General features: G+C 38.4%; 1 protein-coding gene and 1 long non-coding RNA gene across 3 annotated transcripts in view; one reads left to right on the top strand and one right to left on the bottom strand.

The window, feature by feature from the left end:
• LOC310761287 overlaps positions 1-16,781 on the top strand; it is a 30,777-nt gene extending 13,996 nt beyond the window's left edge. The window contains exon 3 of the long non-coding RNA XR_014547328.1: positions 16,454-16,781. This is a non-coding gene — a long non-coding RNA (uncharacterized lncRNA). The remainder of the gene's footprint in view (positions 1-16,453) is intronic.
• Positions 1-27,256, bottom strand: part of CLYBL (citramalyl-CoA lyase) — a 195,867-nt gene that overhangs the window by 7,609 nt on the left and 161,002 nt on the right. For both annotated transcript variants that reach the window (XM_083610973.1, XM_083610974.1), the window contains exons 3-7: positions 21,081-21,269; positions 17,042-17,143; positions 15,241-15,334; positions 12,743-12,910; positions 4,002-4,126 (exon numbers count right to left, since the gene is read on the bottom strand). In XM_083610973.1, the coding sequence (XP_083467099.1) occupies positions 4,002-4,126; positions 12,743-12,910; positions 15,241-15,334; positions 17,042-17,143; positions 21,081-21,269 (678 nt within the window). The remainder of the gene's footprint in view (positions 1-4,001; positions 4,127-12,742; positions 12,911-15,240; positions 15,335-17,041; positions 17,144-21,080; positions 21,270-27,256) is intronic.

The raw sequence follows: 27,256 nt of genomic DNA, 5'->3' as shown, positions 1-27,256 counted from the left end.
AAATAAAAATAAATAAATGTGACTGTTCCTCTGATTTACGTCTATGGCTCCCAAAATATAAACCTGTTTCTGCATGAAAACCTTCTTAGCTGGACTAGCAAATGATAACTTTTGGTCAACCCGAGCGCATTGCTGTTCTCTGTTGAAAATGAGTGACAATTGATTCAAAAATAGATTTTAAAACTTTATTTCAAAAGGTAACGGGTATGAGTCTGTGTAGTTATAAAGGTTATTAAAGATGAAAACAGAATAGAACATGCATAAATAACACAATTTTTTTTTATAAAAAAAGCATAATTGCATATTCTTTTCTAATTAAAAAATTATTCTTGCACTTCTATTGTGCATTCCTATCATAGTGAAAGGCAGTACAAATTATTACAAATAAAATTCTTTAAAATGCTTAGTAATATTACCTCTGAATATATTTATCACTGTATTGCTTACAGCTTAACAGAATTTGTACTGTGATGTTTTTATGAGCTTTAAAAAAAAAGGAAAAGGGAGAACTAAGCAAAATTAGTACTATAATACAGGTGAAATATAGTGTTTGTTTATTGATCTCTGTCAATATGGGGGGGAAGCTATGTGAATATGGGATATAATGAAATATATGAGCTATAAATGAAACACAGACATAAGTGATACATTAGTGTATAAACATTTCAATATTTTGTTAAAAGTAACTGACTGGTTTGGCTGAATGATGGGTTGAATTTTTCCAACATTCAAAGAAACAAAAACATTTTTTTTTAATCCCATTTACATCAAATCTGAAGTTGCTACCTGAACATAATGTAAGTCGTCTTCTGTTACTGTAATAGCCATTTATTTCTTACTCAATTTCTTTCTGATTTCCGTTAGTACTTCTTACTACACCAAATCTTTCAGTCACCTAAGAGGCAGGAGGGTAGCTTGGATTCTTTCAACAACGGCTGCTCTGTACTTTCCAAACTCTGATAAATTGTGTTACCCGATTGCTGTGTGTTAATATAAACTATTGTTGACTGAGGGCATCAAACTTTGTTCACTAAGAACTTTCAATTAACAACAAACTGTGATCCCAGAGGCTCAAGACCAGCAATTTATCTCTGAGCAAACTAGTCACTCTAATCCTTTGCATTTCAGGTTTTCTTTTCCAGGCTTTCAGTTTTGATTAATAACACACAGACACACCATGGAAAGCTTAACAGTGTCAAGCCAGAACAGTATTTTAGCTCTGCTGAAATTAAAGATTTTGTTTCGTGAAAGGAACAGGAAGGAATAAGGTGGAGACTGCAGAATTGTTGGCAATGTGGTATCTATGCATTGGTTTTCTTGTAAGGAAAATAAAGTAATATATTAGCAATACATAACTAGAACCTTTCAGGACCAGGAGGCTCAAATCATGATGAAAATTTTAATGCCTTCTTTGGACATGCCACACAAGTCTCCTGTTGTGAGAAGTAGTTCTTTTGGAAAATTAAGCAATCATACGTAACCAGATTTCTTCTTAAGTGTCAGGTTTTTCAATATAGCAATACACACACTGATAAGATGTTTTAAGGAAATGTTGAGCAAGCAGCAGCCTCTATCTTCTCACTGGCTGAGAACAGGTCTTTGCTGAAGTCAATGGCAGAGCTCTCACTCGCTTTGATGAGGTCAAAATTTAATCCTACAGTGAATGGTCAGTGTCATATTTATAAATACTGGGAGTTAAAGGTGGGGTGGCAAAGAACTTGCGTATTTCCACAAATTGCATTCAATTGTCAGCAGGCTAAACAGGGTTGTGTGCATTGCAAAAGTGTTTCTGAACTATCAGTCTACCCTAACTGCGTGCCACATTCCTCAATTGATTCTAAGATCGTTGCAAATGAGTTGCTGCATCTAAGAAGCAATTAGGGTGGTGAGTACAAAAGTCTTTGGAAGAACTTAGGAAAAACAATGCAAGTTTCTTCTATGTCAGGTGTGTAGTGGTATAAAATGATAGCCCAGCAAGGCTTTTCATATGGAAAATGTTTATGGCTCCCCAGTGCAAAAGCAGTAAATATAAAGATTTTGCCCCCTTGATCACTCCCCACATTGTCTTTCTGTGTAGTCTTCATAAGTCCCTGGAAAATGTTAGCTGCCATATGTACACCCTATTGGCACTGTACACACACAGATGGGTATAGAGAGATGGCTGCTAACAGGTGTACAGAGAAAATGCAAAAAAATAAAATTAAAAAGCTGTTAGCATATATATTTTTTAAAAAATGTTTCACTCATTAGAGGCTTTAAACATATGAAATAAGGTGATCAAAACGAAAGTTATGCAAATTGATATTTCTATAAACCTTAATATAGCATCTGGGTTTGACATTAGAGTTATAGTTATGTGATAAACTATGGCTTAAGACAGAAGGGAAGCTTCCTTATGGGTATATGGCAATCAGTTTATCCTAAGGAGCAGGTCTGATGATAAAATGGAAATATGGTGGATTTCTGAAACAAAGTCATATTGCGGGAATGGGTCATTTGGCACGCACTAGCAGGATAGAAACATGTGAAACTATCGCCATATATTTTCGCAATGCAATCTATGCGTTAGTGGGATTTGTAAGGGACGGAGAAGTGCATACGCATATACACACACAAATATCTCTTGTGTGCGTTCAGATTTGCTAAAGATGTTTCCTTGGCAATTAAATATTGTGTAAATTGCACAGAAAGAATCACACGTTCTCTGCTGCACTTCTGGACACTGAAACTTCACTGGCTTGATAACCATTTCAGATTTTGGCTCTTGCTAGAAGAATCACATTTAATTGCAACTTTCCCCTGCCCCTCCCCCCCCCCAAAGTGGCAAACTACATTATAGCAAATAACCTTTAAGATAATTAGCCGACAATGCTGCAACGAGCATAAAATTTTCCTTCAGGCGACCCCTAATTTAAGTGTTACTGGCACAAAGTGAAGACAGATTGTGCTTCACCACCGCAATGTTTACATAGCAGAAACCCACAGAGCAGGAAACAGGAGACTCAATGATGCACTAAATTAGGAACAATCATATTCAAGAAGTAATTTGCTTTCTTTTCTATCCAAAAAAACCCCTCCAGTCCAAAAATAAGTTCTGAAAAATAATAATTCCAAATTTCCACCTGTACTTTGCAATCAGCTGATGTCCAGTTCTGTAAGGAGTCTTGTAGCATGGAAAACTTGACTCACAAATGAGCTTTACACCCAGAAGTTTCTCAAAGTGTGAAAAACAATAATTGGTCTCTCCTATTTAGGAGTTGGGTGGGAAGAAGACAAAGAAAACCCAAACATGATTGTTTTCTTGAAGTTAGATGGAAATGAAAGCCGTCTGAGGAATTAATAAATAATACAGCGGCACAGAATTAGTGGGGTTTTTTTCTTCCTTTTTTCCTTTATAAAAGATCTTAGTCAGATATAGTATTATTTGAGTTGATTAAACTAACTAGATCCCTAGGTGCACTATCTACATTGTTTATTTACTTAAAAGCATTTATAAACCGCTTAATATTTTTTAAAAGAATCTCTTAAGTGGTATACAAGATAAAAACAAAAAATAAAACCACTAAAACAAAAATGCAACGCAATACGACTTTTATACTGAACAGTAGTATAAAAAGCATTGGAAACAAATGAAAAGAAGAACCCAGCTAATTCCAACAAATCTTATGCATCAGGGAAATCACAGAGAAAAAGGCATGTTGTTAGAATGCATCTGAATTTAAGGTGTATCATTTAAAGGACGAACGACAAGAAGCAAAACTCAGGACACATGACTGAAACTGCCATTTAACATGAACAAGTCATAGGTTTTGATAGAAAACTGCTTTTCTCTCAACAAAATGCAAGTTACTTATTTTTTTGAGTAAATATATGCTAGTGTATATTCTATATAATACATGTTATGTAATGTACCCTTTATGATAACTTGAAAACACTTTTAAATTTTCTTCCATTTGAAACATTACATATAAAGGAAACATAGTATGAAAAAAGGGGTTTACCTTCCCTATGCGCTGATGCTCTTCAAATGCTGTGATAAGTTCTTCTGCCCACATAATTTTTTCAGGGCTTGGTGAGAACTGTTCCTGGACAACAGCAACTTGATTAGGGTGAATCACCTGCTTACCTACAAAGAAGATTAATAACCCCAGAGTTAAGCATTTACTAACAGATGCTCCAGCAAAATGTTCCAATCACTTGAGGCTTTCAAATACTGCACCGACTCTCATTTTTCGATGGTTCTTTTTTAAAAAAAACACCACACCATTCATTGTTAAATTATGCATTTCCTTACCCTAAATGAGCTAAAAATAGACATAACAACTCTGTTTTTTTTAAATAGATGTGATTAGCATTTCAGGGTTTTTTTTCCTCCCTGCCAGCTATTCAAACATAGTATAAAAGATATAGCCAGACTTTAGAAGATCCTTATTCCTGTTAAAAAGGGAAATGATGGAAATAAGATCTATCACCAAAGCATAAAGCTTTTATGTGGTTTGCACGTTTTTCTATTTCCAAATAATTATTCTCTAGCAGTGCAATCTTAATACATGACTAAGTTCCATTATTCCCAGTGGGGCATATTCCCAGGTTCATGTTTACAGGATTGCAGCCTAAATTGTCCTCGTGTTAGGATTTACATTTTAGCAACATTCTGCACCAACTTATTATTTATTAAATTTATAGATTGCCCCATCTGCAAGTCAAATTCGCCTTTACAAATATGGGCTATAATCCACCAAAAAGTTCTCCTTCATAAGCCCCATTGAAATGAATGGGAGGTGCTCAAGAATTTGGCTATCACCAGTGAGTGAAATCCAACTTTGTTGCCCACCAGTGAAATTGACATCGGTGATGGAACAGATTCCTTGTGAAACCCCTGCCCTTGCCTAAAATCTAATGGATCCTCTAGAACAGGTCTGGGCGAACAAGGTGGTGAGATCAAATAGAAGTCTTTTTGTATGAAGTTGCATGTCACCCAGTGGGGTTTGCACAGAGGAAGTTTCCCTGTGGGCTTGTGTCTTTTAAAATGTGACCCCCATTCCAGTCCCATCCTACTGGCTCAGAAAAGTTAAATAAAATTAAATAAAAAGGAATCCACATTTATTTGAATTTTTCATTTGACAATTTTATTAGTTTCTCTAAGATATTCTGTGCTCTCCTCGCCATGTGTTTATCTTTTAAACTGAGTAATAAGTACTGTGCTACTATAATGCTTTTCTTGTGGAAGTGAGGCTAAAAAGAAGAAACAAAAATCTTTTAGAACTACATTAAACTGGTCTATGCTGTGCTGTAGTTTAAGAAAGCCTTAACAGACAGTACCCATTACAAGTAATACGATTTGATGTTCAATGAGAAAAATATAGATTTCTTTAATAAATGGAATTCCTGTAGATCCTTACAACATTTTTATTCTTCTAACAGTGAATAATTGTAGAGGGGAAATCATACAGTAACTTTTTAAAAAATGCTACACCTCTTCATGTGAAAGGGACTTGGCTTCAAAAAAAAAAAAATCAAAATAAGAAAAATAGCAACAAAATCAGAACTCAGGTTGAGCTTTCTTTTCTGCATACATGTTTGCATATCATGAGTATCCTAATATTTTATTTGGTTGCATTAAAATGGATTCTTACACCCACACCTGAATCTTTTTCAATAGACTCTTAGAAAGGTTTTACAAAGAACTGTCAATAGATTTGCCCTCATTAAAAATTTTATAACGACATGGCTCATTATATTGAGCATTAAACTCAAACTCTTATTTTTGGGCGCAAACAATATTTCAGAAATTTCCAGTTGCCATAAATGAGTTGTGTGTGTTTTGCAGAAGTACTTTACATTAATGTGCAAGTCCCAAAACTGTTTTGAAATGTGCTCATTTTCAGCTGGTACAAAACCAGGGAAGCAATTAGCAAAAAGTCATAATCTGTTAATTCATTTAAAAATTTTGCAGCTCAGGGAGAGGCACATTTAAGCAACACAAAATTAGAAGCTCAATGAAAACTGGAAATTACTATGAATAAGAAAGTAAAGAAAAAGAACTGCAAGAATGTGTGCCTTCATTTCTACGATGTGTTGTTCAATGAATTTTGATGTTTTCCAGTTTTATTCTTGCTAATAAAAATAAAACTGAAATCAATTCTATGCAAATAAGGTACTTTTTGTAGCTGCAGCACATAGTTTAGAAAGTTACACCACAAGATGCTTCATCATATTTCATTTTTAATTACATTTTCACTTTTCGCAACCTGAATATTCATAACGTGCACTTGAGATGCTCTCATAAGTTTCACATCTTTAAAAATCCTAATTTTAAAAAAGAAATTACATTGAATAAATTAGTGTAATTCAATAATCTGTTCTATCTGCAGAAAGAAGTGTCATTTTCTAAAATTGAGAGAAATTTCAAATTACGACTATGGTGAATATATCATAGTTTTTAGTTTTTATTCTGCTTTACTTGTAATAGACAAAATGTAAATTTAGAAACTGAATTTCATATAAGTAGTTCATTACAAAATATAGAAAATATACATTTAAAGACAAAGTTCAGCACTGTGAGAAAGAAGGCCTGAAATACTGGTCAATTAGTTTTTTAAAAAAGGTATATTGCAGTGATGGTATATAATGTAAGGGCTTTAACCTGTTTAAATGTGTGACCTCAGTAAAAAAAATAAAACGCCATTTGATTTATGGCCTCGGTTGCCTTTTGTTACACCTTGTGTACCCAAACAAGTGTATAATGGACGTTAGTGTCATGGAGAAACAAGGGAAATATTATAAACCAAACAGTTGTTATTGACAAGTTAGAGAGAGATTGCAGAGTGGGAAGGCATTAAAATTTATGGCCATGAAATCCTTTTTGCAGTACCATTTGATATATCATGCTTTAAATCAATACCTGTCAAGTCTTTTATGTAATTCTATGATGGTGTCATTTTTTGTCTTCTACAAAAGCTTGTAAAAAAAGGGGGGGAACCCTATAGTGTTTCATATTTATATCTAGCTTCCCAGCATGTTGCAATGGAGTAGCTATAATGACTAAGTCAGCTGCTAAAGTGTCATTCCAGGGTTTACAATTTTTATGTATGTAAACATGATTACAGCCGATAAGACATTTATACAGAGAGCATCCCGAAATAAAACTCGTGGGTTATGCAGACTCGTAAGTGGTAAACAAGACCCTTTAAAAACAATGACTGCTCTTCAAAATGATGGCTGAAAACATGGGTGCAATCCTATGGCAAGATCGGCTGGGTTGAGTAGCTTAGGATGCAGCGGACCTCGTGACTCAGCTGGGCAAGGATGCTGGAGTAGCAAGCTTATCCCAGCTCAGATGAAGCTTGGCTAAGACTGCTGTAAGTCCCCCCAAAAAGAGTGTTTCAGGGGTGTCCACTGGTTGGATCCTAAGGCAGAGCTGTAGCTATTGGGGGGGGGCTAGCCAGGTGTTTTTGCCCTGGGTTAAGCCTCCAGAGGGGTGCCACTGAGGCTCCCAGCCTGTGTGTGTGTGTGTGTGTGTGTGCAAATGCACAGGGGTGTGTGTGCCAAACTGGATATTTGAAATAAAGTGAAATAAAACCTAGTTTTGCCCCTGCCTAAGGCTGGACGCGGGTGGTGCTGTGGGTTAAACCACAGAGCCTAGGACTTGCCGGTCAAAAGGTCAGCGGTTCGAATCCCTGCCACGGGGTGAGCTCCTGTTGCTCGGTCCCTGCTCCTGCCAACCTAGCAGTTCGAAAGCACGTCAAAGTACAAGTAGATAAATAGGTACCGCTCTGGTGGGAAGGTAAACGGCGTTTCCGTGCGCTGCTCTGGTCCGCCAGAAGCGGCTTAGTCATGTTGGCCACATGACCCGGAAGCTGTACGCCGGCTCCCTCGGCCGATAAAGCGAGATGAGCGCCGCAACCCGAGTCGGCCACAACTGGACCTAATGGTCAGGGGTCCCTTTACCTTTACCTTTAAAGGTGTTCAGCTTCGTCACATGGCCTGGTATATAGCACTATTTTAAAGGCTTGTTTCCCCCCTGTGAGGATCAGGCAGAGCTGCAGCAGCCCCACTGTTGAACAGGTTTTGGATCTGGTATAAATTTACACTGGCTTAACTTAGACCGGCTTGCTTTAGGCCAGCTTCTCGTGCATAGGATTGCTCCGTATACAAGAAATGCATCGTTTATCGTTTAGGGGATGCCAAATGAAACTTCATGGTCACGTCGCATGAAGTCTACCATAGTCCTATTGTAAATATTTTACTAAGGCACTTCTGATTTTTGAGAAGTGATTCCTTTTGAACTGTTGTTGTGTGGACTAAACATTGTGAGAGATTGAATTTAGGCACTGTTGAATGTTTTGCTTGTAACGTTTGGAAAACACATTTCTATATCCTTTTGCATGAAAACCTGGGAGACAAATTCATATATTTCTTCAATGAGGTGTCGGAGCCATAATTCTGTGGCTTTTCCCAATGCTGATGTGGTTGTAGGGCCAATAATTAAGTTCTTTCCTACACAAATATAATTGCCATCCACACATTACCGGAGGGCATGGGAAGCAGAGAGCGCTGGCAACAACTCTACACCTGTCTGGATATAACATTGACTAATACAGCTAACTCACATTTAGCTTAATCCTAGAGTCAGAGAGGCCTAACGCTGCATAGGATTAAAGCCACATTTAAAAGCTATGAACATAACCAAGCAAGAGAGAGCAGGTAGAGGAGGTTTATGCTAAAGAGTTCTCCTTTGCGAGTACGTTTTAAATTTTGATTTAGGGATGGCTGGTTTGCTAATTATCCTGAACTGCTAGAGGTAAGATAACTCTTAGGGGCGGGTTTTCAAATGGCTAATCTGATTATTACATTACAGTGGACGCTCGGGTTGCGAACATGATCCATGCGGGATGCATGTTCACAACCCGCAGCACTCGCAACCTGTGTCTGCGCATGCGTGGGTTGCGATTCGACGCTTCTGCGCATGCGCAAAGAGCGATTGAGTGCTTCTACGCATGCGCGACCGCTGAAACCTGGAAGTAATCTGTTCCAGTACTTCTGGGTTTCGGCAGTCCGCAACCTGAAAAAACGCAACCTGAAGCGGCTGTAACCCGAGGTATGACTGTACAGGAGAATCTTTACATTAACCTTCCCCAACCTCAGGCCTTCCAGATGTTTAGGACCACAAGTTCAAAAACTCCTGAACGTTGGCCATGCCAGCTGGGGTTGATGTCCAGCAACGTTTTGGACAAACACTATCCCTGCCATCTTGCATTACACAGATGAACATTTATGAAATGCTTTGCTCATTCAGTTCTGCATGGCAAAAACATTGATAATGATAGGGATTGGTAGGAGGATATTTTATATTAATTATATTTAATCCTCTCGAGACCCACGTGTTTTTGCCTGCGAATATCCCACAGATAACAGCTAAGGGCACAATTTAGTGATCTTCTGTGCCCTTAATTCATACACAGGTGCCACTGGGATGAATGGGGATTCACTGAGTAAATAGCAACAACACCACTCATCTGTTTTTGCTTTAGATATCTTGCTTGTCAACATTTATTTACTGGTTTATTTTTTTTATTATAAAAAATTCTGTCTTGCCCTATAAGCAGATCTCTCAGAGCAGCTGCCACATGGACTCCACTTCAAATCACTGTAGGTGGTGGCTGTTATCATATGATGAGCCATTTGTGTAAAGCGGTTTACCCCACAGATGGTGTTAGTTTTTCCATGCCACGGCAAATGAGGGTAAAGAAAAGTTTGCAGTGGCATAGTGAAATGCATTTAATCCACACTGGAACAGCTCCTCATATGATAGCAGCTGCTACGTGGAGCAATGCTTATCACATAGAAATCCTAGTAACTTCAACAGAAAGTATTCATCATGCCTTTTAGCAACATAAGCTATTTTTAATTCCAATAGATGAAAATGCCAATATGTTCCTAGTAGAAAATTTAAATTTATGACTTTGGGACAGGCCATTTACAAGAGCATTTATGCAGATTGGTTACGGCTTAACACACTTTAGTCAAGATGATTTGAGGGAGGTGAAAAGGGAGAATTTGTTCCTTTCCAAATCCTTCAAAAACACCATCCTTCAAAATGGTGCTGAATTTGCAATGCGCCATATTAATTATTCTAGAATAAAAATTTATTACATAAAGGATTATATGCTCCCCAAAACATTAAGTGGAAGGCTGCTGGGGTCGGGGAATCCAGCCTTTTATCACATTTTAAATTGCTTTGATTGTGTGAGCACGAGGTTAACTAAAATTCACCTTCTCCACTTAACCTGGGTCTAGTGATCTTGATATTATATAGGCAGCTACATACTCCAAAACTGTGCACTTTGGAGATAGATTGCCTGCTTCATTTTCACAAGTAAAAAGTTATCATAATTTATTGTATTCACTCCAAAGCATGTGGAATAGTGACATTAGTGAATTTGAGATACATAACCAGAATACACTTTACTTAGTCTGGAATAAGATAGTTTGGGCTTGTCAACACTTAGTTCATCAAAAGCAGGTGATGGGCCGAGTGACCTATTACTACATTTTCAGTATTCAGGCTCTAAAGGGGCCTGTGCAAACATACAAAGCATTTCTGTGCTCAGAAGAGGAGATGATGAATAATTTTTAAAAAGCTTTCAGTAGCATTTCCTTGTCTCATGGGAAGGAACCATAGCTCAGTCATTTCCTGAAGGTTCCAGCTTCAACCCCTGGTATCTCCAGTTAAAAACAAACAAATAGGTGATGGCAAAGACCCAGAAGAGCTGTTGCCTCTTAGTACACAGTCCATACTGGTCTAGATGAACCAACACTCTGGCCTGATGGAAGACAGATTTCTGTGTTGGTATGGTCCAAAGGGCCTCCAACTTTTAGAGGGAGTCTTCAAGTGGTATTCTAATCTGCTGCAGACCGTTGAGAGCAAATAAGCTTTTGTGCATGTGTACTGTTTTGGATTTCAGCCATTGACTTTAACAGGAGTGTGACAAAGCCTTGAAAGTTGGTTGGTTGGGTAAAGGAAACAGCAGGCACTTTGATGCATGCCTTGTGTCTGGAAAGTGCCCCAAGTAATTCTCGTAGTAGTATTTGGGATGGAAGAGTATTAGCCTGTTGTTCTTGATAATATTTCTGGCAAGCAGTGATCTCTGGCGGCAAAAACAAGGAAGAGTCTTGTGGCACTTTAAAAACTTAACATATTTATTATGGCACAAGCTTTCAGGGACAGAAGCCGAAATGCATTAACACCATTAAGTTGCCACAAATCTCCTTCTCCTTGTTCATTATTGATAGCTAGGTTGGTGCTTTAAATGGTTCTTCAAGTTGCATTTCCTCCAGAAACCAAGAGGGATTTTGAACTTTTTATTTTAAGAATGCACTTCTTACTAGATTAAGAGCTTCAGAGAGATCCTTGCTCCCCAGTCTTACAGACCTGCCTATCTGTAAAAGTGTCACAAACCCATCCTGATTGAAAGGTATCGCTGAAACATTGGTACTGCTGTTCTTTAAAGAACGCTGTAATCTTTGTATGCAAGCCAAGTAGCTGATTCCTATCATAAAGCTGCAATCTTTGTTATGTATCGCATCTCATAGGGGCGCCTGCATGATCTAGCGCACCAATCATTGGCGAAATGTCTGTGTTACAGGGATTGGCTGCAAGAAGCCTGCTGATCACACTGCCTTGCCAGTACCATCAGGTGAACAGGCAATTACTGGGAAGCAAGCCAGAATTGGGGAAAGCAACTCAAAGGAAAGACTGACAAGAAAATAACTATCATAGCCTAATTAGCATATCGGGTTGTTGTTGTGGTGTGTGTGTGTTTTTTAAGCTCCAGCACTTCATAATAAAAATGTGGACTATCAGGATTTTTGACCATTTATTGAAATGAATGTATAGCTGCGATTAGCAGATGTTAGAAGTAGAGGAGGTTTTATTCAAATTTGTTAAAAACGCTTTTTAAAAAATGTGATTCCCAAAATGCAACGGCAGAATTATTTTATTTTTTGCATAAATGTACATACATGAATTGGAAACTGAGTGGTGTGCAAGGTTTTCAGCCGATATTGTGTTTCCTCTAACCTGCGAGAGCAGGAGGGTTCTATGTTTATACCGCAGCCTTCATTTATACTTTACATTCCCTAAATCATAAAAAGAGTAACGCACTTGGGTGTGACTTGTTGAAAGACTCTTTAAGGGCCTAGTTTTGCACTTGGAATTTTCCGCCTGCCGTTTTACAGGCAAAAGTAATTGTGAAAACGTTTTATAGCGTTTGGACTTCTCTGCTCCTCCACCAGTCAGCGTAAGGAGACGAACAGGGAGTCCGTGCTGCAGAACACGTCTGTTTTATGATTAAGGAGAAGAGATAATACATTTTAAACCAAGGGTGAAGGGAGTCTTCTTTTTAAATCTTTATGGGTAGTGTGGGGGCGGGGGAAGGGAAAGCAGGATGCTTTAAGGGGAGATATGTATAAACCACACCTCCTCCCATCTTTTAGTGCGAGTTTAAATTTGAGAACGTAGATGCAGAAGTGAGAATGCTGCAGCTCTCTATAAATATATTCTTGAATATTGGTTGGGTGGGGCTGGTTGTCCCTGCTGCATTTCAGTATTTTGGACCTGCTAGCAATTATTATGATTCCCATTGGTTAGTTATTTCAGTATAAAACACACACACCACACACGCGCGTGCACACACACACACACACATACAGAGTATATATATTTTTGTAAAAGCCATACCGGTAAAACCCATTAAGGCACCCTCTCTTGACTGCTTACGGAGTCCCTCTTCATCATGAAAGTCGATATATACAAGGTCAATGGCCTGCAAGCCAAAAGCCTTTGCTGTGACAACAATTTTTTGCCTGGCATATAGAATATCGTGGGTTTCTTTACTACTTGTTGAACCTGAAAAGAAATAGCAGACAGTTGAGAAAGCTGGTTTTTAAAAAACATTCGCAGCAGAAATTTACTTAACGTTACCTTTGTCGTCCTTTTCCCAAAAGACAGGCAGGAAAATATTGAAGAGCTTTGTTCCCCAAATTTCTGTGCAGCAGCTGCAAGGATAATATGCTGCTGGAGACAAAATATTAAAGCTGCTTCTGCCAAAAAAACCTTTTCTTTCTGTTTCTGAAATGAAACGTTGGTCGTTTTTTAAAAATCAAGCCTTGGTGCCCGAACATTAAGCTCTGTGTAGGGAGCAATCCTACGCACAAGAAGCCAGGCAGAGGGAAAACAAACCATTAAAATACTGTAGTATTTTATGCTGGATTGCCAAGGCACATGACTGACCTGAATGGACTTAGGATCCAGCCTGAATTCCTTTCTCTCTTGTCCTGCCCTTGCCATGCCCCAGAACGCCCTTTTGGGGGGACTTGCACAGGCCTTGGCTTGGCTGGCTGAGCAAGTCACACAGGACAGGAATGCCTTCAGCCGAGCTGGTTTGGGGGAACCTAAAGATGGTTGAGCCCAACTGAGCCACAAATAAGCGAGTTGAGTTGGAGATAAACTGCATCTGAAGATGCTCTTCCTTCTGGATCTTGCCAAAAGACTCCCCCCCCCCCCGTGCTTTTCTTTAATAGGAAATATGAATTAGGTTTTTCAGTTTATTTTACTGAAAACTTATTTCTATACTGCTTAATCAGCAAAGCCTCTAAGTGGGCATAAAATATATCTTTAAGAAAATCCGATGAGTTGACCTAGAAATTCTTAACGTGTAGATGTAATCAGCAGTATAAAAATATACGTAATAAAATGCACATTAAAATAAATGTCAAATTTATAGACTTGCCTAAATGAAGCTTTTAGCAAGTTTCAAAAACAAGACAGCAAAGGCACCTGTCTAATATCAATGGGCAGGGAGTTCCAGTGGATGGGTGCTGCCACACCGAACCATCATTGAGCATGTGGATTGAACGTTACGCGGCACTGATTTAGCAGATTGAAGGAGTTGAATGGACATATATAGGGGTAAGACAATCCTTCAGAGAAATTGGTCCCAAGCTGTTAACCACTTTATAGTTACTGGTACTAATAGTAACACCTTTAATTTGCTTTTGCATATCTGTAGCAATTTGCTGATATCTATAAGTGTTGCACCAAAAAGCACCAATTTGATGGCCACTGAGATGTTCCAACCTTTTAATCTAGAGTAGTCCCATTTATTTCAGTGGGGCTGAAATAAGTGGTAGAAATACAGCTTTAGGCGTTTTTTAAAAAAAGATTTCTGTCTCAGTCTAGTATTTTGATCTTACGCACATTACTTTGAAAGAAGTCCATTGAGTTAAAATTTTAGCCCAAGATAAATGTTCATGCTCAAATCCTTGGATGAAACATCCGATAACTATGATTGACGTCTGAGATTTTTTTAAAAAAGCATCCACAAAACCTGCTGAACCCAAAGAGTATCTGATACCTCCTAATGCATCTATTCTCACATGTACACTTGTGTGAAAAAATAATAATCTGTTCCCTTGTCTTGAGCATCACTGTTTTTGACCTTGCTTGCCACCTTATCGGGAATAAATGAAGGCTTTGTTATGCCTCATTATTTAAAATATTGCTTCCTTTTATGTGAATTGCACTCAGATAGTTGTGATTAGATGAACCAGATCAGAAGGTTGCATATTTAGCAGATATGTCTGTCATAGAAACGTAATACAGAAATGAGATTCTGACATTGACGTTGTTTTTGGAGAAGTTGTGACATCACAAGGCAGAAAGGCACTGACGTGTGGTTGCTTTCCTGGAGGAAGTATTAAGATGCATGCACTAAAACAGAACTAAGCATGCAAGAGATTGTTAAAACTATCTACAGTATTAACAATAGGCTTCTTTGTGCACCAAAATTACAAAATTAGTCTCGTGATTTCAACAGTCACTGCATTTAATTTTTTAGCTGGAGAGCAATAAGCAGAATATGTTTCTATAAAAGCACAGCTCTAATAGGTTTTAGATTTCAAAAAACGACAACTGAATTAGGAAGATGTACAGGAGACAACACAAATAAATGTATACCCGCTAAGTTAGTAAAGGCAGAGCAGTAGACTCCATTTTTTAAAATAATGGCCACAATTCTGCAAAGAGTTAGATGTATTTAATCCCGCTGATTTTAGTGGGCTAAATGAGACAGTACGTATAGGTCTGTGGCAGAATATCTTATTGTTGTTAGCACTGTGGCCGTTCTGTTATTATAATACTGTATTGTTAATTTAAAAGGGGGGGGGGAATGGGAGCACCTATGCTGGCACGGAAATCCTCGCCTCCAAAGACGACTCCATCCAAACGAAGGCCAATTTGGGGTCCTTTCCTCAGAGTTTCTTCACAAACTTCCTTTGAATGGAACAAAAATGTTAAACGCAAGCAGCAGGCTGTTTAAAATCATTTTCACTACCAGAAAGATACTAATCGTCAGTTACATTAATTCCTTGGGGAGAGGGTCTGCTGTCAAGACTCTTCTTGCATAATGTGCGAGAAATAAGTAATAATAACAAATTACACATCGGCACAAAAAGTATACTTTGAATGCAGATCTTTCCAGTATAGCTTAAAGCACAGAATACATATATACATTTTTGTCCTTGCATTTAGGACAAAGCTTTGTCATGTGCCAACAACCTCTGAATGATAACCGTAAACAGTGTGTTATATTTATGAAAGTGGACACTGCATATAGCTTAAGAATCCTTCCTGCACCCCATGAATACTACCTGCATAGAACCATGACTGGAGTATCTTTGGTTTAATACATTGCTGATGGACCGTCATGGCGGATGCAATCTTCTAATTGCTATTTAATCGGCAGCGTAGGGTGGGGCTCCTAACCAATGGTAAAACTGCACAATGAAACTAATACAATTCTAGGATATATAATGTGCAACAAGTAGCAAAGAAAATAATTTGAAAAGCATCACCTTGGGATTTGCTAAATGGATTAATCTTTGTGTAATCATTGTTCTTTTTTAAAAAAACATAATGTTGCAAACTTAAATGCTTCATAGCTAGCTAGAATTTGCCTGCCAAAGCACAGAGCTACAGTTTATTTTATTATGATCACTGTTGCAAAGATACCTATTTTTATACACTGTGGTTCATACAAATCATGTTGCACCGGGATATTGGATGCTAGCAGGTATTTTCCGGTGCTGACTTTACTAACGCTTTTTCCTTCTTTGTGTGTGTGAATTTGAAAATAAAAACCAGTAAAAAAAAACCAAACCAGTAAGTAAAATCTTGGCTAGATATGAACATGTATAATTAGAAATCCTTTAAATTTAAGCCGAAAACTATCTTTCAAACATGCTGTTAAAAATGCGGTGCCTATCAACATGGTGGCCACAAGGGCCTCCCAGCAGCTCCTTCTAATAGCACAAAACTTTTCCAGGAAACCTTGGCATGGCTGTGGCGCACTCTAGTTTCAATTTCATCATTGTTAATATCTTTCCTCCACAGAAACACACAGGCTGGATGCCAAGAATAGGAGGCCATTTGCATGTATTTGATCAACATCAAGTTCACGTTGCAAAAGATGGGGGAAGAGAAAAGAAAAAACATTTTTGGAGGGCAGATGAAGAAGAACTCCACAATCCTTAATGCCATTTTTTTGTGCATATCCAGTATTGGGCTGTAGAAAACAGAAGGTACATTTTTTTACCATTGACTGCAAAGGGCTCTCTGTGTGTGGTTGTAAATGTTATCAGTTCTCAGAACTTCATAGAAGAGGTGCTTTTAAGATATTAGAATAAGACTCCTGAAATAATAAAAAAAATTTGACAGCCGCTATATCTTTTCACACACGTTTATTGGATTTAAAGGAAATAAAAAAGAAATGCCAAAATAGGACAGCGAGAACTATTATGTAGGATGTGACTGTATTATGTGGCACTGGAATTTCAGCAAATATTTTGGATGATGAATGCATTCATATAAAATACAAAATGGAGTGGCGTTTTAACCCACCTTTTTCCAGTTATGTGACTTATTCAATGGATATATGGCTTTAAGGAGAAATGCCAGCTAAATTATATTGATGTTTCTTACCTTAAAATTGAGTAAGCCCATTGCTGTTTCCACAAAAGGGAGGAAATTCATAGGTTCTACAAGCACCCGGCCTTTTAAGTGGTGTGCAAATTTCTCTGTAAACTAAGCATCGCAGAGGGAAGTGATCAGTTTCGTTTTTATAAAAAAATAAAATCTATAAAATGGTACGACTATCTAAACTTTCCATTGAAGTGAAATACAAATAAACAAGAGAAAACAAAGCCTGGAGTGCTGAAATAAAGAAAACTGCCAAGCTTTCAAAGAGGTCTGTTCTCTTAGGCCTATCTTCTTTAGAATGCCCACATTACTGTATATTTTGAAGTGTGAAGTTTTAGTTGCAAAAATATTTGCCTAACACCTATCACCCTGACTTAGTTAAATGCAAATCAGCAGGCTCTTAAAAACAAAGTAGTATTGATATACCTGACATTCTGTTTTGTTTCATGTCTGACACTGACAACGGCTGTGAATGTTCCCCAGCCTTCCAAACTGGGACTCGCATTATTCATTATGGCACCGTCACCCTTTGTTCCAGAGGTCTTTTCTTCATAATTTTTTTTTAGCTTACCTAGGAAGGGCCTTTAAAAAGGAAGTTTAATTCTTTGAAGACCAAAGCTCTCCAATTTTTTCCATGAGACCAGTTCACAGCTAGCTCTGAGCTGCCGGTGGGGTAGCCCAAATTCCAAAATCTATCATCTGGAAACATTACAAAAGCTCTTGTACAGATTTTTTTTCTCCCCCTCTCTCTCCCTTTCAAAAGAGAAGGGAGGGGGAGGAAAAGCTACCTCTGTATATTGTAAATCTATTATGTCTGTCTAGATCTAGTAATGTGTTGGGAGATAAACATATCACAGGTATGCTAAAGAAATTTTAGTCAATAAAGACGGGGGGGAAATGCATCAATTTTATATTTAAGGAATATTTAACCATTAATGGATATCAAAGGAAAAGGGAATTTTAATCATCTCTCCATTCAGTCTCAGTTGGGTAAATCATATCTAAGAGATTTGCATAAATATAAACCATCAAAGACTTTTCATCTTCAAAGGGGGTTTCAAGACCCTATAAGCTTTGTACTGTAATCATCGCAGGTCACAACCCTGCAGGAATAAGGCTGCTATGGCAACATAAAAAACTAATGCTTAAGGCTTAGCATAATATTCTGACTAATAGAAAGGAAACTCATTTTAAAAGCTGGCAGCCTATTTACCAGAAGCTGGATTAGAGGTGTTATTTCCTCTTTTAGCTCCCCCTCCAACTTCACCCCTCCCCAAAAGAAAGGGAAATCTAATCACCGAAATCTTTAAAAAGCTTCCAACCAATTTGCAGTAACTTTACATTAAGCCCAAAATAAATCATACCTTGCTGCAATGCTGGGGGTTTTTTTGGAGGGTGAATCCTCACTCGTGTGTGTGTGTGTGTGTGTGTGTGTGTGTGTGTGCGTGCCTGTGCCTGTGGTGTCGTCATTGCTGCCACAGTTGCCTGTCAAACCTTTCCACAGGCCGGTGTGCAACAGAATATATATAAGGAATTAAGAGAGAGCCTGCCATTCAAATGTATGGCGTGAAATGCAAAGGAATTGCAAGAGGGGTGGGGAAGACACTTGCAGCCTGGCCTTACCCGTGTTTACGTGGCAGTAAGCCCCATTGTGTTCAGCTGGGCTTACTCCCAAGGAAAGGTGTACAAAATCACAGCACGATAATAATAAAACAAAGCCAACATATGCCTTTGTCCGGCCTTGATAATTAAAAAAAACAAAACAAAACAAAACAATTTAGCAGGTATGGTTAATTTTAAGTTGGCAACAATTTTGTGTGCTAAGCCATTGAAAGATAAAAAACACCCATCTGTTTGTTTGTTTAAATCTTTCTTTTTAATGCATTTTATTTTGCAACTTGCAAGGGAGAGTTTTTAATCAAGCAATGTTTGTCCTCCATTTCCTCCAATTTTTTAATTGTTTTTTTTTTTAGCACCAAATACAAAAGGCAACTAGTTGAGAAGTTTCAATTAATTTTTTTCAAAAGGAGACGATTAAATGTTTCCGGCCTGGTAAAGTGTTCATTTCAGTGAGAGGGGGTAGAGGAAAAAAGGGGGAGGGGGGAAAAACAAAGCTCTGGGAGGGGATGAAGTAGCAGCCTTAGCAATGCTTTCAATTCCAGTGCACACCCGATAGTGTGTGGGGAAGAATGCCCACTGTTCAGGATTTGTGGGAGAATTGTCCCATGACAAAGGAGCGAGAGTTACGCTTGTTATAGTCCAATAAGCCATGCCAGTCAAACAAGTACCCATACTAGGGACAAAAGGGAAGCAGGAGATTCTCACACAAAAGAAAACAAGTAAGCCCATCTTTTAGTTGTGCATCAGCCTCCAGGTTTTATGCTTCACATAAATAAAAATGAAGGGGAAAAAATAAACAGCAAAAAAAGAGGTAGCTTTCCATTTCACTAGCCACTTAAAACAAAGCCAGAAATATCACTGAACTTGATCGGTCTCCCTAGACAGAAGACTTTAACAGAGGTAGGGGAAGTGTCGAAAGGTTGACGCTGGTTTATTTCCAGAAGGGGAAACGGTTGGAAATTAAAAATCAGAGATGAGGAAACATGGAACATGTTCCTCTTAGCATGAATTAGAAAGAAAGCCTGAAGTTCTCACATCAAGGTAAAACATATTGGGTAACACCAAAGGCCTTCGCTGGAATGGCAAGATGAATATTCATAACCAGCAAACTCCAGAAGTGTTAGTCCGCTGTACAAAATCAACAAAGAGGCCTTGTGGATCTTCCTTAGTAAAAGATTGTGCCACTTTGGAGACAGTGTTACTGAAAACAGAACTATTCTTTTTGGATGTTTCTACGTAGCTGGACTTCAGTTTTCCCAGCCTCTGAAAAAGGTTGTGTTTCCTGCCCCCCACTAACATGTAATGAATTTAACAGCCGTCAATGGTAGTTCAATGTTACCCATAACGTCTTGGGTATGCAAAAACAGCCAAGAGCCTCATGGAACCTTAAAGGCTAATAAGATAAGTTTAGGGTTAGATGTGGAACTAGTTAGGATAGAAACTACCAGATTTGTCTAAGTTTGTTTTTCTTTATAGACCCTCTATGGATCTCTCCTCGCCATGCACTCAGTGTTCCCCAAACTATGAAAACAGGATAAAGAAGCCTTACGACTTTAGTGGTATTTTTCAGAAATAATGGTATCACTAAATAAAACTTATCCCTCCTTAACAATTTGAACAATTATAGCATAATTAGGCCCATTTCAAAGTTTTCTTAAGTAATTTGACATGCCAACCATTTACATTTCAGGTTTTTATAGGCTGAAAAGTCAGTCATGAAACGCAAGCACACCTGTCAGCAATTAAAAAGGAAGAAATAGAGAACTGGACAGGAAATAATATCTGTGCTAATTAAAAACACTAGTTAAAAGCTTCCTGTTTGTTCTTCTGGTTGCCCTAAGGAGTGACCTTTACTTTTTGTCTCCACCATAATTTTTTCATATGTTGCTAAAATGTTTCCTCCATCTACTTATGGTTTCCAACTTCCAGGGCATGTACGCTATACGTTTACATGACAGTCAGTGAGGTTGTACTACAATGAAAAAAACTGGTCTGATTTTAAAACATTTTTAGTTTGCCTTAATGGCAGCACAGCTTATTAAAGCAGTATGCTAGCCAGTTAATTCTACTTAAAAATTAAAATGTTTCACACACGTTCTGCATGTAATTTCAATCTACACCTCTTATCCTGAAATGGTTGATCTTTGAAATATGGGCCAAATTTGCTTAATATATGCAAGAGGCTTCTAGGATTAATTGATTAATTGCTTCTAGGAGTGATGTGATTGATTGATTGATTGATTGATTGATTAATGTTTACTAATAAGCAGATGATGGTGAGGATGAATTCAACTAGTGACTAGAGATATTTCTTACTTGCCTCATGAGCTAAATCCACAAGTCCCAAAGTTTCCTCTTTCTAAACAAAGTAGCAAAGATCTTAATCTAATGTTGAGATAGTGACGAATCCCAATTTACTCACCCATCTTATTTCTTCGACACTTTCAGTTTTTGGCAGCATCAGGCTTGTAGGGAGAACCTTGGATTGCAAAATGACCTTTATATCTTCTTCAGCAAGACCACTGGATACCGAATTGATCCTAACACACTTCTCAGTCCGACCAAACTCAAATTCTTCAAGTGCTTTCACACTAGTCGTTCTTGCTTCTGCCTAGAGTTGAGAGGGGATAAAAAGTAAAAAGAACCCTTAATTTCATTTATTGCAGTTTTCTGAATCTTGAGCATCTTTTAAATAATAATGAAAAGCCATTAAACTGATTCAGCGTGTTATGATTTTAATAGACCCAATGTCTTTAACATTCCATTTCTAAGTCATCATTACTAATTTTGTGGGGAAATATATACAATTACAAGACTGGAAAGAATCTAATATATACTCTGCTAACAGCACAATCTCCTGTATTTCTTCTCGGAAGTAGTCCTATTTAGTTCAATGGGACTTACTTCCAGGTAAGCATGCACAGGATTGTGGTCTGAGTTGTGTCCAAAAGGGAAAACTTAAATGTCAACATTAAGAGAATATTTCCTCCAGTATACTTTCTTGTAAATACTAGCAATATTACTATTTGTATTTATTTATGCATTTTGTTATATACACTCTCCTAACCTGCCCATACATGGACTTCTCTCCATCTTTCCATTAACTTATAACAGAAACATTGAAGGGAGAGAAGGATAATTGCAGGAGTAAAAAATCTCTCACAAAGGGCACACATGCATTCTGCTTTTACTGAAGCAATTTGAAATAAACAAATCCAAACATATATGCTCAAACTGACACACACAGAAGAAAACGTGGAAGAAAAAGTAAGCGTATCTGAACAATGTTTTCCTTCTGAATAATTGAGCAGTTGCTGAAATAAAACATTTTTATTGGGCCAGAGACAGAAATTCAGACAGACTGAAAGCAAGAAAGTGCCTGGACTCTCGACTTCCTGCCAATTTCAGTTTCAAAACACAAATTCCTTCAACTTGGCAACAGCCCTTAGCAAATTCTCATTGTCAAAATGAACACTTATCAAAAGCAATTTCATTTGTGAAGAGTTTTTTATAGTACTAATAAAACTTTAAAGCTTCTGACTGATGAATGTTTTAAAGAAAGGGGGTGGGGGGGAGAGAATGGATAATGGTGTTAACAATATGCAGCCATTTGCCCCCCAAAATACTTATCAAGGAAACAGGCAAACGAAAGGGAGGAGGGAGGGAAATCATCAAAGTTAGTATCCAGAGCAAAGCCAGTCAGCGAGACAACACAAAACATTAGATTTAAACCAGACGGATACCAATCCGACCTTGGGAGTAGAGGCAGAAGAGGCTGCAAAATGTGGTCCGAGTTAAACAGTGTGAGGAAACAGTAGCTTACAGTTGTCAGGACCGATCAGGATAAGGTCTCCAAGACCAGTTTAAGACAGCTGTATGGTGCACTGATTTACGAGACTAATAATTAGGATAAGTTTAGACAGAAGAAACCAATGGCCCCTCACCCGGTTAGTGTGACAGAGGGAGAAAGTTAATGACACCCAAAACAATCATCAGCTTGGAGCTACCACCCCTATATCCCCAAACACTGGCTTTAATATGTGCCTATCAGATGGATAGAGAATGGTAGTGCTTGTACATAGAATTAGGAGTGCAGCTCATTACGACATACTATGTCTGGGAGATGGCTCCCTTTGCTTTAAAAAACCCAGCAGCGGGGTTTCTTCCAATAAGAAAAAGCAGCACATTGTGATTTAACACTCAAATAACCCTCCCTCCAAAAAATCTTATTGTGAGATTGCTTCTCATTTGCACCGAACATTACGTGACATCTTATTTGGCATAAGATTAGCCACATGAGACAAAGTATGCTCCGAAGGATAAAACATGCCCTATTTTACTTTGCTAAAAAAGCAAAACAAAACAAGAAGCCAATCTGGTTTGATCACAAGTGGCGTTGAGCCCCCAAATGATATTTTTACAGTCTTGCTAGTGGTACCTCTGCCAAGTCTGGGACAATTCGTTTCTGCCACTGCAGTCCCCTGGGACATAGCCCGCACTCTTTAGGAGTGTCCTGGTCCTCTGGAACGGCTTTTTTTGGAGTCGTGCAGGGGGAAAGCAAGACATTTTGCTGCTTGAGTCAAAAGTGGGAGTAGGCTAGGCCATGAGGCCTGCACAACTCTGTTCTCAGACTGAGGAGAGCGGCAAGAGGGCTTAAAAGGAACAATGAGAGGGCTGCTGCCTGAGGCATTCGCCTCACTCTGTCTAATGGTAGAGCTGGACCTAGTCATCTTTCCACTTTGGATCCAATCTATTTAAAATATTTTTAATTTTAATTAAAAAGCATGTTGCCCAATTAATTGAGGGCAATTCAAAGTTTAATGGAAACAATTTAACAACTAAACGCTGCAGCCCTACCAATCTGCTACGCAGAAAGAATAGTTTTATATCGGGAAACATTTGATGATCAATTATTTTGGGCCCCCACCAGCAGTCAGAAGAATACAGCTCAGACCCAGGTTTACTGCCTTAGTAAGAACTACGGCCTCAGTCTGCTGTTGTGAGTAATTTTCATAAACCAAATATGTACATCCTCTGCTACATACCTCAAAATAACCAGCCAGCAATCAAGTTACTCTCCTACTCCATATTTCAGAAGAAAAATGTGTTACTGTGAGAGATTATACGCTCTTGCCATCTGTTGGGTGGATAATAGATTTTCATAGAAACATTATATTTTAGCTCTGTCCATTTAAAGAAAATTATTATTCCTTAGCAACAAGTCCCACTATCACTTTATCAGATGCAACTTTATGTGATTTACAAAATGTTTTTAAGCTCTAACCATAAGATTACACCGCTTCACAAGTTTGAGGATTTCAAAAGCTCCAGGTATGTTCAGCCTACATTCCTTTTTGTTATCTCCCCCTATAGATCACTCTGTATGGAGCGACTCATATGAAATGAACTTGAGAAATTCCATAGGGGGAGGCTTGAGGCTAGATCCTTCCATGTGTCATGGCTCCAAAAACTACTTGGTCATTGGTCTTCCATTGTAAACCTGAATTGGAACTGACTTTCCACACCATCAGGAGTTTTGAATCCCCCCCTGCCCAACGTGTACATTCTAAGGTGTTTTGTCCATAAAAGTGTTGAGGTTTAGCTGCTGTGGACGAGGGTGATTTGAAGCTCTTTGCCTGATTTACCAATGTGGTGAACATCTTTTCATGGTCCTGCTAAAATTTTTGAAATTATCTCTGCTGTTTCTTTCTATTTAAGTGTAAAAGAGGTATAGCACTATAACACGACAATACTATTTTTTTTTGTATTATGGTGTTACAGTGCCTAATAGTAATAGTAATTTATTTCTATGCCGCCCATTTGGCTGGGTTTCCCAGTCATAAGCATGCAATAAAACAACAACAACAAGAATTAGGGAAAGTTTCTGATCACTACCATTATTATTATTATTATTATTATTAATATTATTATTATTAATATTAATACCCCACCCATCTGGCTAGGTTTTCCCAGCCACTCTGGGCAGCTCCCAATACAATATTAAAAACACGATAAAACATCAAACATTAAAAACTTTCATAAACAGGGCTGCCTTCATATGTTTTCTGAAAGTCAGGTAGTTATATATTTCCTTGACATCAGATGGGAGGGCATTCCACAGGGCGGGCGCCACTACTGAAAAGGCCCTCTGCCTGGTTCTGCCATCTTAGCAATATAGTTAAAGGTAGTTAACAATTTTTTTTGTATAAATCATTTCAAAAATATGACACCATGGGTGAGATTGAATTATTATTATTAATTAAATGTATATGCTGCCAATTGTCAAAAGGCCGCAGAGTGGATTACAAAATGGAACACAAATGTCAATATGTAACAGAATACAGTGGTTCCTCGCAAGACGAAAAGAATCCGTTCCGCGAGTCTCTTCGTCTTGCGGTTTTTTCGTCTTGCGAAGCAAGCCCATTAGCGGCTTAGCGGATCAGCTGATAAGCGGCTTAGCGGATCAGCTGTTAAGCGGCTTAGCGGCTTGGGAAAAAGGGGGGGGGGAGGGAAAAAACCCCGCAGGAACTCGCAAGACATTTTCGTCTTGCGAAGCAAGCCCATAGGAAATTCGTTTTGCGAAGCACCTCCAAAACGGAAAACCCTTTCGTCTAGCGGGTTTTCCGTCTTGCGAGGCATTCGTCTTGTGGGGCACCACTGTATCTATACAGTATCAAAATCAAAACATTTATATAAGAACAATTACAATAACGAGAAATGCATAATAGAAGACATTCTCATAATAGCATCATCATCAAAAAATATAGGAGAAGAAAATCATCATCATCAGCAGCAGCAGCCAGCGTAACAGGGTTTTTCTTCAATTTTCCTGCATAACCGCAAAAAATGGTTTGGAGGGGTTGTGGAACCCCCCAGAACAGCATGCAGGGGGAGAATATGACTAATAGGAGAATTGTTTGAATGACAAGCTGAAAAACTTATGCTGATGGAACAATTGCCACACTGAATTTTCCCCTATAGATTTATGGTGTAATAGCTATACCTCTCTCTCCCTCTCCCCCCCCTCTCTCTCTCAGCCATTTTAGTGCTATTTAAACAATTGATTAAAAAATAATGAACAAGTTCATAATGAGAAACCCTCTGGAACAGGGTGCTGTGTTTTAATAGGGTCATTTTCTTGGCAGGTCACTTTCCTGCATCAAATTGCTCTCTAAAAAAAGATGGCAGATCAGTGCAAGAGGCATCTATACCTGCAGACATTGTGCTGCTCTTCCATTCTTAAAAAAGATGAGAGTTTCGGCATTCTGAAAAAAGTTGGAAGAACCATGTGGAAAACGCAAGACACACGCAGGTGTCTCGTATAAAAAGAGAGTTAATGAAAGAATGATGGTTCTGCATTTATTGATGACACAATTCTGCTGCCAAAGTTTATGGGTATATTTTCTGAATTATTGTACAGTGGTACCTCGGGTTAATAACTTAATTCATTCTGGAGTTCTGTTCTTAACCTAAAACTGTTCTTAACCTGAAGCACCACTTTAGCTAATGGGGCCTCCCGCTGCCGCCGCAGCACAATTTCTGTTCTCATCCTGAAGCAAAGTTCTTAACCCGAGGTACTATTTCTGGGTTAGCGGAGTCTGGAACCTGAAGCATATGTAACCTGAAGCGTCTGTAACCCGAGGTACCACTGTATAGTTTTTGTTGCAATGTATTTTTCCCCTGATTTTATGTTATGTTTATTGCTTATGCTTTTAAAATTTTGCAAGCCACTTAGAGGCTCAAAAATGAATAACAGTAATAGTATTAGTAGCAGTACAGTGGTACCTCGGTTGAGTACTTAATTCGTTCCGGAGGTCCGTACTTAACCTGAAACTGTTCTTAACCTGAAGCACCACTTTAGCTAATGGGGCCTCCTGCTGCTGCCACGCCGCCGGAGCACAATTTCTGTTCTCATCCTGAAGCAAAGTTCTTAACCCGAGGTACTATTTCTGGGTTAGCAGAGTCTGTAACCTGAAGTGTCTGTAACCCGAGGTACCACTGTAGTAAGAATAAATTCCATACTAAACACTCACTATGGATGCACCCTTTAATATAAATATATTTGAAACTCTCAGCTAAAAAGAGAACAGGAGTAGCCAACCTGATGCCTTCAATTCCTATCAAACCTGATGGTCAGGGATGATGGGAGTTACAGTCTGGAGGGCACCATGTTCACTAATCTGGATAAGAAAATGTGCTCATCAACTGTTTCATTGTCAGAACATTGCTTAGAGTAGAGTGGTCTTCAGCATCTGTCACTGTAGGGAGTATAACTGAAGCATCCTTCATAGAATGCTAATAGTGAGGACTGCGTCTTTCCCAACCCCCTCAAAGACACCAGAGGAAAATATTCCAATGCCTGTACTGTATAGCTACAGTTTATTTTTCCAGTCAGGGGGAAATGCAGAATATAGTCTAAGGCAGGGACTCTCAAGCTTTTTTCTCTAGGCCACACTTTCAGAATAAAAATTTGCGCACGCCACACCAATTTTTCATACATTTTGCAAAAATGTATAAATCTTGTGGGAAAATTGAAATGGAAGAAGGAAAGGTTAAACAATGCATGATTAAATGGGCAATTTTATTTGTTATATAATA

The sequence above is a fragment of the Podarcis filfolensis genome (assembly GCF_964270895.1).
Source record: "Podarcis filfolensis genome assembly, chromosome: 4".
Lineage (NCBI taxonomy): Eukaryota > Metazoa > Chordata > Lepidosauria > Squamata > Lacertidae > Podarcis > Podarcis filfolensis.
Note: the sequence above shows the minus strand (reverse complement) of the source record. Positions and strands in the feature narration are given on the sequence as shown.